The sequence below is a fragment of the Macrotis lagotis genome, chromosome 1 (genome assembly GCF_037893015.1).
Source record: "Macrotis lagotis isolate mMagLag1 chromosome 1, bilby.v1.9.chrom.fasta, whole genome shotgun sequence".
Taxonomy (NCBI): Eukaryota; Metazoa; Chordata; class Mammalia; order Peramelemorphia; family Peramelidae; genus Macrotis; species Macrotis lagotis.
The window spans coordinates 444,396,805-444,414,435 of NC_133658.1; the positions used below are offsets into that span (position 1 = coordinate 444,396,805).

A 17,631-nucleotide genomic window follows, 5' to 3' on the forward strand; every position below is an offset into this window, starting at 1 on the left:
GGAAGTGAGTAGTGCAATCCTTAATAGGCTGCTTAAACACCCAAAGGTTACTGAATTCTACTGCTGCTTCCAGGGAGATTACCCTGTGGTTAGGGCCACCTGTGTGCATCCACATCTGCTTTGTTACTTCCTGGACAGGAGTCTGAGATATGTTAAAAATGGTAAAATGGTACAGGAAGATGTCTTTTGATTTGAGCAAAAATTGGATATATGTGAAGCAGAGTTGCACAAAGTCATCAGCCTCACCCTCTCTTCCAAAGTAATCCCAGAATCAAGAAAACTTGAATAGTGGATGACCTTGGCATCCTTGATGTCTACCAAACTCTGACACATATTAAGAAAAGTTATGCTCAAATCCCAGAAGCCTTGGCAAAGACCCAAGATAATCTGGACAAAAGAAGTAGAAATATATCCAAAAGAGTAAAATTCTTGGAAATTCATATTAAGGAGTGTTTTTTGTCACACATGAAAACTTGTATCTCAATACTTTCATTTTGTTTTATATGCTATATATGTCAAATGTGTTAGTGCAGAATGACAGAATAGTTTTTGGTTCTGATGTAATAACAAAAACTAACTGCCCAAGTTTTCTACATGATCACTTCCCAATTTGTGCTTCTACTACAGCACTTGTTTTAGTGATCCTGAATTCTGACAAGAATATCACAATATACCATATTCCCTACCTTGTGCTATTTTACTTTGGGCCATGAAGTAATTGAAAGGAAAATATTAACTCACTTTGCATAGTTTCCAAAATAATCTTCCTGAGACACAAGGTCTTAACATGTTATAACTGAAAAAAACCCCTATACCTCCTCAGCCTGCCAGGATATCCCTGATTCCAAGGGCTTTCTCACTCTAAATTCAGAACTCTATTTACTCTGCTAAGTGACTCTAATACTTACTTAAAATGTTCCTTGGTAATGAGCCAAATTCTACATAAAATTTATAGATAATTGGTTTTAACAAACTGAAACATAATTTCATTTAGGAAATCTGTCATTCAAACAGAAGTACTTCTGGTGTTGCAAAAGTTTTTAAAATTCTCACACGATGGGGTAGCTAGATGGCACAGTGGATAGAGTACTGGCCCTGGAGTCAGGAGTACCTGAGTTCAAATCCGGGCTCAAAAACTTACTAATTACCTAGCTGTGTGACCTTGGGCAAGTCACTTAACTCCAATACCTTAAATAAAAAATAAGTACACAAATAAATAAATAAGTAAATGTTAGATAAAATTCTCACACAGATCATAACTTTCTATTCTTACATATTTCCATCTGCTTCATTCCCAGTGCTAATCGCTTAAAAAAAAGAACACTTTTGAGATACCTCATATAATACTTTGGTATAATTACACCCCCACTCTAGGAAATTAACAGTGGGAAAACAGGAAAAATTAACAGAGAATTATAACGCTAAGCAAATAAACAGATACTTGCTGTCAAATTTCCGGCCATCATACTGGAAAGCGCTGAAAGAATCAGAATGGCTATCTGAGCTGATAAGGTCACTGCTGCCTGCACTGGCAGGAGAGGTCCACTCGGAGGGCACACCTGGGTCATCTATAGGACGCATTTGATTCTGCTTGTTTAGTATATCAGGGAGGTCTTTTGGGACTTCAAGGCTGCCTGGACTGCTCCCTCTTCTTGTCATATTCTGGAAATGAAAGAACATCATGTTTGTTCCATCTGAAAAATATTTTTCATTCACATCAGTTAATTGACAATTTTTCTAGGATATTTCAAAATGATCCCTGATTTAAATGTGTGAATATTCTTCTTCAATACACCTAGATTTGAATCCATCCAATTTATTAGGTATCTTCATGAATTTCACAGTCAAAAGGTTTCATCATCTGATAAACAACCCTCTAGTGATAAGCTTCTCAACGGGTAACTAGTTGTGAACCTTGGACAGCAGACAGTCAGTCTATAATACAATGACTTTCCATTTGGGTAGGACTATCCAGGGCTTTTGTCTTGCTGGTAAACCTTTCAAGAAATCAGGATCATTTATAATATGATATTTTAATAGGATATAAGATCATAATTTTTCCATAATCAAAAAATGTTATCCTATAATTTACTATTATTATTATTATTATTATTATTATTATTATTATTATTATCATTATTCTATAGTAAAATTGTTTTTCAGTTATGTCTTACTTTAAATGATTCCATTTGGGGTATTCTTGTCAAAAATACTGGAGTAGTTGGCCATCTTCTCCAGATCATTTTAAAGATAAGGAAACTGAGACAAACAGGGTTAAGTGATCACACAGCTATTTAAGTGTCTGAGACCAGATCTGAACTTAGGAAGATAAGAATTCTTGGTTTCAGGCCTGGCACTCTATCATTATCTGAGTCAACTACCAGCCCCTGGTAGTTGAGTTCAAGAGAAGGGAATAAAAATAAAATAAATTATTCCCTTCTTATTGAAAATTATTTGTGTCAGGAGAACATATGAACCCAAAGGACAAGGAAAAAGAATTGGGAGAAGTAAAAAACTCTGAGGGAAAGGCAAAATTGAGGGGGAAAAAATTAAGTTTGAGGCCAAAATTATAAAAAAATTCTAAAATGACTGATCAATTCAGAAGCAGTGAAATAAACTAAGAAAAAGAATTAGATTATCGTATCATTCTACATTCTTTTTTGAGCCACTAAAATCAAATAGGAATATGAACATTTTCAAAAGTTGTATAATCTATTTAATTTGCATTATTAAAAAAATCAACAGGTATTGATTAGCTTTCATTCTTTTCATTTTTTAAGAAAACTGGACCTATAAATTCACTGGCTTAGGGAACCATTCAATGATGAAATTCCCTCCATCAAACCAAAAGAAGTTCAGAAGGCAAAATGAACAATCAGGAAAATATGTACAGTATCATGTAAAATTTAAAAACAAAACAAAGCATTAAGAGATTCATGGTTTCATATACTATTCTTTTTTTTTGTTCCTTACATTTGAAAATGTTCATGTTTATGAATGTCTTTCTAGCTGGTAATTAAAAAATAATTAGTTTTTAAATATATAAATTTAAATAGATTTAAAATTTTAAATATATAAATTTTTTGCCATTGCAGATCAGCAACTGTTTTGCAATTTATAATCAACTTCTCCTGTGGCTGACAATTTTGTATTTTTATCCTGGAAGCAATAGGGTGCCCCTGAAATTGCCTGAGTACTGAGAGGTTCCATAATAAACTCTTCTTTAGTATGATTATTTTGGCAGCTATAAGGTGGGCAGATCAGAATATGAAGAAAGAAGGAGCAGAATTAAGAAACTATAGGGTTAATTCCAGTGAGACAGAGTGCTAAGGAGGTGGCTGTGAGCAACAAAGAGAGTAAGTTAGGATCAGAGGATCATAGAGACGGAAGTAAAAGATCAACTTTTAGGTCAACTATACTCCAACTTTCTCATAAAACAAATGAGAAACCTGAAAACTAACAATTAAGTGACTAGTATAGGATATCACATCTTTAAAGCTTGAGAAGTCAATTTTGAATTGAGTCTGACTCCAAGTTAAGCACTCTAATTCATCCATAAATATGGGAGATATTTAGAACAGAATCAACTGGTTTTCATTGCTAATTAAATATGGAGAGTCAAGAATAACTCCATGATTACAAATAGTGACTAGAGCATGGTTGTATCTTCAACAGAAACAGGGAAGTCTATAGGAAAGAGCAGAGGTAAGATAACACATTCTTTAGCCCAGGTACAGGTGTCCAACAGACAGATAGATGGTGGCAAAGACAGAGATTTTGAAGGCTTTTTTGCAGACATTAATAATTGAACTTGTGGGATTAGATACGATCACCAGGACAGAGAGTAAAGAGAAAAGAAAAGGCTTCAGCTACTCTCCAATATAAGGTGATTCTTGTTAGTATCCTCAACATACTGGGCCAAAATGAAAAAGACAAACTCTTTGATTTTGTCCCCACTGTTACTCCTAGACCATCAATGAATCAAGTAAGCAATTATTGATGATCTACAATGTGCTAGGCACTTCTGTGTAAAGTGAGAGTGTTTTTCAGGTATGGGAGACAGCTAGTACATGGGAGATGAGACATCTAATAATTAATCGGAACTTTTAGTAGAGTTCACTTGATATAACACAATGAACTGTAATATTTTTATTAATGTAGAAACGTTCAAGATTTTTAGCTAATTTTTTTCCATTTTGATATTACAGTGTCTATGTGTAAAAACAATTTCTATAAATGACACACTATCATATAAGAGAAACCTAAATTAGGGCAACATAGAGAAATCATAGAATGTGTGGAGGGATTGTAAAATGAGCTGGTAAATGTCAAAAGGGGTCAGAAGTTACAAAACTTAAAACATCAAATAGAAAAATTTACATTTGATTCTAGAGGTAACAGGAAGCAACTAGATTTTTATTTTACTAGAGAAGAGATAAAGCAACATATTCCTACTTTTTAGGAAAATTTCTTTGTCTACTGTGAGAAGGATGAGAGAAGGGAAGTTTGAAGCAGTCTGAACAATTTGAAGATTATTGCAACAGTACAGGCAAGAGATGATCAAAAAGAACTGAGCAGTGAGTAGAAAAAAGACATTCAGACGTAGAGATGTATAGAATAAGATTTTTTAACTATGTGCAGTAAGAGTGAGGAGTTGAGGATGACAATGAATCTGTGAATATGGAAAGTTAGATGGATGGTGACATTCTTTTATTTTTTTATTTATTTAAGGCAATGGGGTTAAGTGACCTGCCCAAGGTCACATAGTTAGGCAATTATTAAGTATCTTAGGTCAAATTTGAACTCAGATCCTCCTGACTCCAGGGATGGTACTCTATTCACTGCCCCACCCAGCTGTCCCTGGTGATATTCTTGAATTTGAAAGTTTGGAGAAAAAGATAACTGTGTTTCAGATATGTGATGTACATACATACATATTCATATGTGTATATATAAAGATGGACAGAAAGAAAAATATTCTCTATAGAGCAACTCTACATACTGAAAAAGTCTCATCAAGATTGATATCCTCAGGGCGGTAGATGGATAGAGCACTGGCCCTGGAGTAAGGAGTACCTGAGTTCAAGTCTGGCCTCAGACACTTAATAATAACTTAGGTGTGTGGCCTTGGGCAAGCCACTTAACCCCATTGCCTTGCCAAAAACCTTAAAAAAAAAAGACTGATACCCTCAACAAGCTCTGTAACACTATCTAAAGAAGATAAACAAAGCATAAAAAAGGAGAGCAGTATAAGGAAGAGAAATTAAGGACAGTTGCACGTTTTACTTCCCAGAGGGACTCAAATGATCCCCAATAACCCAGTACTTTTCTGTGGGAAAGTCCTAGTGATATGTTGAGAAAGAAATTTAAAACATTTACATTGTAGTAGGTCACTAAGATAGAGTGATTGAGGTCTCACTAATTGGGTTATATCCAATTAGTGGACATGATATAAATGATGACCCAGTAAAAAAGTCTAAGAAGGACAGAGAGTAAAGAAGAGAAGCAAGAGCAAGCAGCACTTCAAAAACCCAGAGATAAGAACACAATTAGAAAATTCAACTCCATTAAGGCACTAAATTTGGTAATTAAGATATCAAAGACTCAAGAGAAAAAGCTTCAGTTGAATGTTGAAGTCAGAAGCTACATACTCCAGAAATTTAAGAGAGTGAAAGAGTAGAAATTGAAATTCATAACATCATGCAGTCTAGATCCTTGTCACAGCAACTGATCATATTTTAAGTTATTTCTTATCCTTTTTCAAGAAGTTTGTCTGTACCTAACAGTCTTTCTCTGCCCCCAATCCTTGTCTTAAGACTCAGGGACTTCAGTAAAAAGATCTATAGCTCCTAAAACTCTTGCTTCTCAATTCATCAATCTCCTCCATCCCTGGATTATATCTTCATTCCACTCCTAAACATTCTCATATTCATAGCCAAACAAGCTGGATTCCTGAATAACTGAACCATAAATATCATCATCTTCAGAATTCATGTATTCATTAAACTCCCTAACAATGAAGAAGTCTTGCAATAGTTTCTGGATCTTGGAGGTAACAAGTATCCCCATTCAGATGATTTCATGTTTCCATCACTTATCTAGCCTGGCATTCCTTTATGGCCATTTTCCAAAGTATAGGAAAAAAAGTCCACATTCAGTTTCTGAAATGAGCACAAAGATATATGGAAGTCAATATTTTCTTTTTGTTGTTGGGGTTTTTTTGCAAGGCAATGGGGTTAAGTGACTTGCCCAAGGTCATATAGCTAGGCAATTCTTAAGTGTCTGAGGTCGGATTTGAACTCAGATTCTCCTGACTCCAGAGCCAAGTTCCACTGTACCAAACAACTGCCCCAGAAGTCAGTATTTTCTTATAGAAAGTCAACCTCAATAACCACTGACCTTGGTACCAGAAGAGATGATGTGATTTTTATATTCACGTGTGATGTAGAAGCAGAGAACAGCCTCTGTTTTCACTTGTTCTTTTGTACTTGTACTTGAAATCAATAAATAAAACTATTGACCATGAGGTTGTCAGTTTCCTCTGGATAAAAACTTTTGGCTTCCTTTTTGAACTCCTCCCTGGACCTTTGTCTGAATCCCTGACCACCACTGAAAGGCCAAAGTTTCAGTTGAATTGTATCACTTCATCATCAATTTGGTGACTAATCAGACATTTGGTATCCAAAACTGTATTGGTGAATTTCATTGCAACTTGCCTCTTTGAATTCAGCATAACCAATCAACAATTTTGAGTCAGGGAAGATGACATAGTTTGGAGAAGCTTTGTTACTTACTCTAAGTCTTAGAAATGATCTCTACTTTCTCATGTTGAAAAACAGGAATAAATGAGACCAAGATCAATGCCAATTGTCCTTTCACCATGGTTGCTGGAGTACTGAGGAGTCACAAAAGCTGCTGTTGCCTTGAAGGAGACCTCTAATTCTCTTCTTCATCTTCACTACAACCTCTAGCTCTTAACCCTGTCTTCTCCTAGTCCTTTACCCCTATTTCTAAATTTCCTTTCCTCCTTTCAGTCACAACCCAAAGGCTGACCATTACAAATATACACAATTCCCTAAGTTTAATCCTTAAACCTTCCATTTCTGATTAAAAATGGTCAATTCTGTTGGGTAAAGTCATAAAACTATGCCAAGCAGACCCACTACAAATTTATTTTAACTAAACTGATTAGGATCTTAATTTGCATATAGAAATGCTTTTATTCTAACTTAAATTTTACAGTCAGGAATACCACCTCCTTCCATCTTTGACTCTTTGTTCTCTCTCTCTCACCCTGCCATAACCAATCAGATATCAAGTCCTCTGCTTTCTACCTTCATAATATTTCCTTCCTATACTCTCTTTTCTCCTCTAACACTACAATCATTCTTGGTGCAAGTCCTTAAAAAATCATGCTCAAACTATTATAGTAACTTGCTGATAAACTGATACTGAGTTTAGTGAGCAAAACCAGGAGAATAATATACACAATTATGATCAACTCTTATTCTAAATTTTCAATCAAAAAATTTCTCAGTCTAGCTGAGAATTATAAATCTGAATGTTGACTCTGTGTGTAAAAATGTCAATCTGCCATGTCAAGACCTGTTCTTCTCCATCTGAATGTTGACTTGGCCTGTGTTAATACTACCTGGTCAGCTTTGTAATAGTACCAATAAATTCCTTTACTTGGGTCAACAAATCACAAGATAAGAGATATCTTGGATAAGGAGAAAGAAATTCTATGTTTTTAAATATTCCCTCTCTAGCCTAAGTGGGATTCTTCTTATTGGGAATTTGAAGTAAATATTATAACTTATGAGAGTGATGTAGAGAATTATGAATATAGCTTTAATTATGCTAAAATCTTGTTAATTGTGGAAAGCTGCTTGCTCCTGAGCTATAAACTGTTTATTGTATCGCCTTTCCTTGACCCTGTTGTTTGTCTCTTGCCCTTCATCTAATCTTGACTGTAGATATGGCATGGCATGACAGGAAGTGGCATGTTGAACTTGGGGGTCAAGCACCTTGGGAGAGGAAGGACCAGTATGTAGCTTGCGATTGGAAGATACCTCGTCCAAAGTCTAAGAACACTCACCAAACATCACCCCTTGCCCAACCTACTACAGAAGAGTATTTAACAGGAAGTGCCACTGCTTCTTTCCTTTCTTGCCTTCTTTTGACTCTAGCAGGATAGATTTTTCTCATGCTCTTTCTTAAGCCACATGAAGCACCATGGGCCTCCTCAATGCTATTGAGTTAGACTTAGAAAAGTCTCATGGCTGCCTGCTTTTCTCTCTCTCATTTTCACTCAAACTTCATCTAGCCTATTCTTAAAGTGGTTACTGCTTTTCTAGAAGTTTTAACCTATTTGTAATAATTTGCTATATTAAAATCCTGAGCAGTTTTAAAATCCCAGAGAGCTCGAATTCTTTCATCCTTTCAGTGGTCTTTGATTTCTCGGTTACCCTAAATTCTATCTTTAATAGATAACCCTAAAAATCCCAGCAGAAACAAAAGGGTCATAATGTAGAACTTTGTCATATATATGAAATCTCTAATTGCCTAACTTCAGTTTTATGATTCTTTGTCCTTTCTGTATAAAATGACCCCCAAATTTTCTAGCAGGATTGGCATTTTTATACCCATGAGTTTGATATGGTCCTAGAAAATAAAACTTTATGGATGAAACTAACTTTTGTTTGTTTCAAATTCAGCCTAAGAAAATTATGTTTAGGGGGCATCTAGGTGGCGTAGTGGATAAAGCACCAGACCTGGAGTCAGGAGTACCTGGGTTCAAATCCAGTCTCAGACACTTAATAATTACCTAGCTGTGTGGCCTTGGGCAAGCCACTTAACCCCATTTGCTTTGCAAAAAACCTAAAACAAAAAAAAAAAGAAAATTATGTTTAACATGCTCAACTATGATGAATTAGCTCCTCTCCATAGTTCCAGGACCAAGGTCAATTCTAAAAGACTTGTGACAGAAATGCCATTTACATCCAGAGGAAAAACTAGAGTTTGAATGCCAACCAAAGCATACTATTTTCACTTTTTTAAAACTTGTTTTATGGGTTTTTTCCCCTTTTTAATCATGTTTTGATTCCCTTTAGTTCTGATTTTTCTTTCACAACATAACTAATATGGAAATATGTTAAATATAATTATAAATGCTGAACCTATATTAGATCACTCACTATCATGGGGAACAAGGAATGAAGTAGAAAAATGTGGAATTCCAAAGCTTCCAAAAAAATTAAAGTTGAAAATATCTTTGAATGAAATTGAAAAAATAAAATAAAAACCCCCAGTGATCGTTGCAAGTCCCCTCCCCAGAGCAATTCTCTCAGCTATTAAGTAACATATAAGAAAAAAAAAAGAATAACTTAATGATTTGGTTAGTCTTTCTGTCTCAAATCTCTCCCCATTCCAAGCCATCCTCCACTCAGGTGTCATAATGACCTTCCTAAAATAGGGCTGGCAATGATGTGTGTGTACACACATACCCACACAATATACTCTAGTAGCTTCCTATCACTTTCAGGTCAAATATAAAAATCTAACAATTTGACTTTCAAAACTCATCATAACTTGACTCCTTCTTACCTTTCCAGTCTTTTTTATGCTTTAATTACATCCAGATACCCCTGACCAGTGACCCTGACCTCCTTTCTATGTATCCAACATAGCAAACTTCATGAGACCAAAATCAATGCCACTTCATTCTTGGAACATCCTCCCTCCTCATCTCTGCCTCCTGACTTTACTGGCTTCTTTGAAGTCTTGTTAAAAATCCTATCTTCTGCAAGTAGCCTTTCCTAGTCCTTCTTAATCTTAGTTCTTTCCTTCAGAAGCTATCTCCAATATATATTGTTTTTATCATTGTTTGCATGTTGCCTCCCTAGTTAAAATTCCTAGAAAACAGGGGCCATCTTTTGTTTTTCCTTTAATTCTAAGCATTTAGCCTAAACCCTGGAACATAATAGACACTTAAAGACTGATGACTGATTGAATAGATTCCTTTCACATTCTATCCAAAGCCCACTATTTGTAGCCCCCCTCCAATTCAGCAAAGAACATCATCTCTACTTTATTCAGAAGAGACTAATCCATTCTTCTTTTCTTTAAAACCTCTCTAACAATCTTACATCATCTAAACAGAGTTAGGATTTTAAACAAGGTCCTTTGACTCCAAATCCAGAGCTCTTTTCATTATAGCGAATGTGAGCTACACCACAGTTGGACAGACTGGCCTTTGCCTTCTTTCTGTTCACATAGGGTAATCACACTATTAACTGCAGGTGCACTGCCCAAAAGAATGTAAATTGATCCCTGAAACCTGGCAAGATATCTTGGGTTTTACAGGCCTGAAATCACTCTGACTCTCATAGACTGAACAACAACAGGTTCCAGGCTAAGCCCTACTTGGTCACTGTTTGATTGGTCCAGAATGAATGTAAATAGCCATTAATTCTGTTGAGGTCAGAAACTCAATCTTTCCCTTTCAGATTCTTTCTCTCATTTCTTTCTTACTTAGCCTTGTTGCCTCAGTCAAACTGAGACCTGTTAAAAGTCTCCCACTACATCTGTTGAAGGAGAAATGTTTAGGTTTTTTAATATTAAGAAAATGTTAATTATACCTATCTGTTTTCTGAGGGATTCCACAAGCCCAATCAGATATAAATTCCTGTTGTTCAATATAACTTCACTGTTAAATGTAAATTTGCCAAGATAAGAGCCACCACAGTCCATTCCTCTAAAACTCCACTGAAACGGGGCTACCTGACCCCAGTCACATACAGGAGGTGGGTTCCTCTCTAATCAATTTTTCCCTGCACAGGAAGTGGGAAAGACTATAAAATTTTGGCAAACAACCTCAAGGCCAGACTCACCAGAGTCTAGGTCTAGCCACTTCTTATGGCTGTTTTCCTTTCTCTCTTTAACTCAGGCATTCTCATCTAGAGCTTTTTTTTTTAACTTATCCTCAAGCAATTTATTGTCTTGAAAGGAAAGTTTAATCTGTGAACTTTGTAAGTCTGTGAAATAAAAATCCTGAGTTCTTATATTTTCAGGGCTAGCTAATTCTAAGTTTTTCACTTCTAAGAATCCTGATCTTTGTTGCTGCAGTGCACCAGTCATTTCCCCCAAGATCACATGCAGTCATCTCCAGTTGCCCAGATCCATATCTAGCCACTGAACCCAGATGGCTCCAGAGGAGAAAGTGAGGCTCCTGACTTTATACACTTTACATACCTTTCTCAATTAAATATATTTTACATGTCATGGCATTATCTCCCTGATGTCATAGTCCTCTTCAAGGACAAAGAGGGGCTAGGTGGTGTAGTGGATAGAGAACTGCCCTTGGAGTCAGGAGTACCTGGGTTCAAATCCAACCTCAGACACTTAATAATTACCTAGCCGTGTGGCCTTGGGCAAGCCACTTAACCCCATTGCCTTGAAAAAAAAAATCTAAAAAAAAATGAACAAAGGACAAACAACAACAAAACTTTTCTACATCATACTCAATTTCTTTTCTGTCTCTTAGAAAGTAAAGGTCATTCTTTTCCGACTTGCACTCTTAATCTCATCTCCTCCAAGATCAATCCCTTACAGCATTTCATTCTACATGAATTGACTCTTTCCCTCCTTGCTTACAAAACCTACATTCTCAGATCTTGTCTGACTTAAAAAGCCTTCATTTCAATCCATAGTCCTCTTGATAATTCAACTCCTAAAAAGGATCCTCTAGTGTAATAAGTTTTATGGGTTTGATGAGGAAATATTGAGAGAAATGTGCTGATTCCTATCCCATTGTTGTCTAGCACTACAAATCCAACTCTAATGGAAATGCTTTAAACTTCTTCCCACAGAAAACTACAAACTTGATGGGAATTATCTGAGTCCCTCTGGGATTCAAATCCACTGAGATGTGAATTGCCTCAATTCCCTTTCCCCAACTCCTTTCCCACATACAACATGTCCTGTTTCTCAATATAAAACCAGAATTTACTTCTGATGATTGCTGCTGTTTTCAGTACAGTTGGGCTTGTGACTGTCCCTAATTTCTCTCCTTATTGGTTGATGAAGCTGCTTGATGCTGCTACTGTTACTAACTGTCCTCCTAATCCCAGTAAGGGAATTAGTCCACTGCCTTTGTTCTCTCCTTAAGCTTCTGCCAATCACAATAATACATTGTGAGGAATATGGGTGTTTGGCTTCCACAAAATGTAAGGAGATTGTTAGTGTGTATGTGTGTGTGTGTGTGTGTGTGTACATATATGCATTACAAAGACTATGGTCTGCCTTGAGATTGTGCTTATGGGTAGATATATAAGTGTAAGATAAAGGAATTGACCCTGACCTGATCAAACCTGAGATCAGATCAGCCCTGCCCCATTTGGTTCCCAGTTGTCCTAGGGTCCTTGTCCTTTAAAAGTACCCCTGTTGGGGCGGCTAGGTGGCACAGTGGATAGAGCACTGGCCTTGGAGTCAGGAGTTCAACCCGAGTTCAAATCCAGCCTCAGACGCTTAATAATTTCCTAGTAGTGTGGCCTTGGGCAAGCCACTTAACCCCATTGCCTTGAAAAATCTAAAAAAAAACAAAACAAAAGTACCCCTGCTAAAACCAGAAAAACATTGTACACCCTAACAGCAACATGGGGGTGATGATCAACCCTGATGGATTTGCTCATCCCTTCAGTGCAACAACTAGGGACAATTTTGGGCTATCTGCTCTATAGCAGAATACCATCTGTATCCAAACAAAGAATTTTGGACTTTGAACAAAGACCAAAGACTATTACCATCAAATTAGAAAAAATAAGCGTTATTTTATTATGTAATTTTACTATCTCATACTTTATTTTTCTTCCTTAAAGATATGATTTCTCTGTCATCATATTCAACTGAGATCAATATATAACATGGAACCAATGCAAACACTAAAAGAATGCCTTCTGTGGAGGGTGAGGGAAGGGAAGCAAGAATGGGGGAAAAATTATAAAACTCAAAATAAAATCTTTCTTAAAAAAATAAAAAATTCAAGTACCCCTGCTCAAAGAAGTTCATGCATATTACTATTCACTCTCTGTGCTCATTAGTATAATGAACAGGGTGGGGAAAACATATAGGGTTAATGTATTAATTAAACTGTAACCCAGAACAAGGATAGGCACAAAAGGGAGGAACAAACCTTTCAAACTGCATATGAAACTGGACACTGTCGCAATTCAGGGCCTTCTTTCACTAGGAGAGAAAGTCCTTCTTTGCAAAAAAGAGTTAATAAAAGCCATTTTAATCACTTTGAACTAAGTATTTATAATTGCGAGCAACTGATAACATACATGAATAAACAGTCCTTTTGTGAATTTATCACACATTCAAACAGAAATTAGAACACCCCAAAACATTTTTAAACTTTATTTTTAAACTTCTTCGGGTTCACTTATCTCTATGGAGATGACTTTAAATCTATGATCTTATAGCTCTTCGATTATAATGTAAGTTTTAATCTCTGTACTAATAAACTCTAGGCCCATATTGGCACCTGAAACAAACTCAACATGGCCAAAACAAAATTTTTATTTTCCCTTAAACATATTTCTTCTCCAAACTTCAGTATTTGCATCAAGGTTACTACTATTCTTCTGGTCACCTAGATCAGAATGACCAAAATCATTCCTGAGTTCTTTTTTCCCCCCTCACTGTCTAATGAGTTGTCAAGTCTAGCAGATTCTATACTCACATCTTTAGCATATATCCATCTCTTTTCATGCAGATGGCCATTGTGCTACTTCAGAATTTCTTTACCTTTTGCTTCTACTACAGTTGCCTTGTGATAGTTGTCCCTGCTTCTGTTTTTTTCTGTTCCAGGCCATCTTGACTGAATAAAGAGGTCAAAATATTCTTCCAAGTTGCAGAGCAAGAGCCACTACTATAGCTATTATATTATAGCCACAATTTGGCTCCCTTTCCAGACTTATTTTTTTACTATCCTTTAAAATTTAATATTCAATCCAAAAAGGTCAGTCAACTGTTCACACAATTCAAGATGTCATTTTATGCCTGAAATCTATATCCTTCTCATTTTCAAGCCTTAGTTAGAATCCCTAATTTCCTAACTTCCTTCAATAATTAACAGGAAGCCTTCCCTACTCCTATTAGATGTTGGCACTCTAGTCTCACTTGAAATTATTTTGAATATATTTATCTTTATACTTGTTGCAACTCTTTACTCCCACAGAAAGCTCCTTGGGAGCGGGGTTTATTCTTTTTTGTCATTGTTTAGAGAGATCCTAGAAAAGTCCCTTGCATATTTGTCAAAGGAGAAGAATCAGGAAAGAACACTTAACATAAGAAGGATGTCATTGACAGTATCAAAAGTAAATGGGGTAAAGAAGGATTGAAGACTAAAAAGAGGTCCTTGGAGTCAAGAGCCTAGAAATCACCAGTAATATTAGAGAGAGCACTTTCAGTTTAATAATGTGATCTTGGATACAGACTACAAGGAGTTAAGTGGGAGATGATGTAGAAGTAATGAGTACAGATGACTTTTTTCTAGTAGTTTGGCTATGAAAGGAAGATGACAGAAAATGATAACTTGAGGAGATGGCAAGATCAAGCTGTGAAGTTGAAGGTTTTTAATTATAGAGAAAATATCTGGCTATGGGAGTAGTCAGCATGGCATAAAAAAAATTGAATGAGAGAGAGAACATGCTAACAAGCTCCTCCCAGAAGAGGAAAGAGATGGGATAGAGCATTAAAAACAGACAGCCCACAGCAAGAAATGAGAGAATAGAAGGGATATTTAAGTATGAAGTTGAAGCAGGTAGTAGAAGAGATAAGGGAACTCAACAGGATGCTCTATTTTCCCCAGAAAAATAAACTTTTCTCAATAAATCAAAATCCTCCAATGACAGAGACAAGAGAGCTGGTTTAGAATACTTGAAGGGAATGAAATACAAGGATCAGTGTTAAAGGGAAAGACTAAAAGCATTGTCATAGAGAATACTGTAGTGGACCCAGTTGCCAGTCATGTGATTTCTTCCAATAGTGTTCATATGTGGTGTTACCTAGGAATATAGTTTTAGAATTGTAAGATATTTCAAAGGTCATTGAGTTTCACAATTTCATTTTACATCTGAGGAATAAAGAGATTAAGTTATTTGCCAAAGATCACAGAACTAGTAATTGGAAAAGACGAGATTTGTCAAAAATTATAATTTTATATGGATTAGTAATACGTGAAATCAATTTAATAATAAATAATCTAGTTTCAGAGGCAGGCTCTGGGCCTAGGAAAACAGTGAAAACAAAGAAATAGAAGTTATCCATCAATCATGATAGGTCCTGTCCTGAATTGTGTTTGCCTGTGTTAAAAGTGAAGTGTATTAGGATAATTTGTACTATACTGTAACCCAAAAATTATACAATCAACCCAGTCATTCCCACAGGACTCCTACCTTGGATGAACACAAGTGGCATAATTGTTGCATTATCCTGAATTTGTTCTGGGAAGCTCACTCAGGTCCCAAATCTGATCCACTGGTATATTTATGACCATGTATAAACTAACTGGCTCCACATGAGCAAGGTGGAACTCCAAGGAATGGAGTAATCCCCAGATTTATCAGTTCTTCACAAAGAAAGCATTTAATAAACCGCTATCTGATTAAGAGATTCAAAACCAGACCTTCTGACTCCTGTATTACTGGAGATGGATGAGATCAGTATCTTATTTACATAGATAGCCTATACAACTTGAAACTGGGAGAGCAGAATCTTTATTCCTTATATGACTTTTGCCTTTAGCAAGTTGATATCTTTTATCTGATAAAAAGTATATATCAGCTTGTCTTTCAAATTACAGAAATAGAAAACTCTAATTATGAAAAAAGGGTAAAAACATCACTTGTACAAAAATATTCATAGCAACCCTGTTTGTGGTGGCAAAGAATTGCAAATTACATGAATGTCCTTCAACTGGGGAATGGCTTAACAAATGGTGGTATATGCATGTCATGGAACACTATTGTTCTATTAGAAACCAGGAGGGATGGGAATTCTGGGAAGCCTGGAAGGATTTGCATGAACTGATGCTGAGTGAGATGAGCAGAACCAGAAAAACATTGTATACCCCAATGGCAACATGGGAGTGATGATCAACCCTGATGGACTTGCTCATTCCTTCAGTACAACAACCAGGGACAATTTCTCCATCTGAGATGGAGAATACCATCTGTATCCAGAGAAAGAATTATGGAGTTTGAACAAAGAACAAAGATTATTACCCTCAATTTAGGAAAAAAAACCATTGTCTTATTATGTAATTTTGCTATCTCATACTTCCTTAAGGGTATGATTTCTCTCTCATCACATTCAAATGAGATCAATGTATACCATGGAAACAATGTAAAGACTAATGGAATGCCTTCGGGGGGGGGAGCAAGAATGGGGGAAAAATTGTAAAACTCAAAATAAATAAAATCTTTCTAAAAAAATATACTTGTGCATTTGGATGAAAATAATTAAAAAGAAATAGAAGACTAAAAAATATAAAATTTCTAAAATTATCAACTTCAAGATCACACCTAATATCTTCTTTAATAAAATAAAATTTTACAGACCTTTGTGTCCTACTAGCATAAACAAAATAAATTTTAAATAAATTTTAAAAACTTACCAATATATTACCACTTCGGAGTCTTTCAGCTATAAACTCATCCATCAGGTCAGGAACGTTGGCATTGCTGCTGCCAATGTCACTGTTAAGGAGGTGCAGCTTTTGACTCATGTCCACTTTACTAGCTAAAAGTAAATAAATAACTAAATATAGTAAGGAGAAGCAATTTATTTTTTAAAATTTAAAATAAAAGTATTTTTTAAAATTCCAATGCTATATCAATTACTCACCAAACATGCATTTAGGAATAGTTTCCCTTTTCTTAGATTTAATTATAAGATTAGTAAATCTGACACTTACTTTTAAAGTAAGCAGATGTTAGTCAATCTCCAGTATGATCTTAAATAGCAAGAAAGCTTACAGATAAGCACTAGTTGAAGTTGGGTTAATATTTGGCTGTAAAGATACCAGCATACAATTCTTCCTCCCGACCTCTTTTTTTTTGAAAACAGCCCTAATAATTTATTTCCCTTTGCCTAGGGGCAGCTAGGTGGTACAGTGGATAGCACACTGGTCCTGGAGTCAGGAGTACCTAAGTTCAAATCTGACCTCAGATACTTAGCTGTGTGACCTTGGGCAAGTCACACCCCATTGCCTTAAATATAAAAAATTATTCTCCTTTATTTCCCTTTGTCTATAAATATCTCCACAGAAATCACATCATTTTATTATATTAAAAATGACTTGATTTTTAAATTAGTATATTTTTAAACAGAATTCTATTACTAAGATACATTATAGAAACTAGCCTCTCTACAAAGCCAAAATGACCAGTGCTTTATGGAAAAGCTGTTTATTTACTCATACATAGATCTTTTAAGATACCATTTTTTATATTTTAAAATTTAATACTTAATAGGTATATTTTGTTGCCCATAGGAATTTGTTTTTATGAGAAAATTTTACTAAAATTGAATATTAAGAATTATACACTTAAAAATTCTTCCTTT

General features: G+C 35.6%; 1 protein-coding gene across 6 annotated transcripts in view; it reads right to left on the minus strand.

Moving 5' to 3' along the window:
* The window catches only part of RALGAPA1 (Ral GTPase activating protein catalytic subunit alpha 1), a 331,780-nt gene that overhangs the window by 190,255 nt on the left and 123,894 nt on the right, over positions 1-17,631 (minus strand). For all 6 annotated transcript variants that reach the window (XM_074213382.1, XM_074213380.1, XM_074213383.1 and 3 more), the window contains 2 exons: positions 16,682-16,806; positions 1,446-1,662 (listed from right to left, as the gene is read on the minus strand). In XM_074213382.1, coding sequence (XP_074069483.1) covers positions 1,446-1,662; positions 16,682-16,806 — 342 coding nt within the window. The remainder of the gene's footprint in view (positions 1-1,445; positions 1,663-16,681; positions 16,807-17,631) is intronic.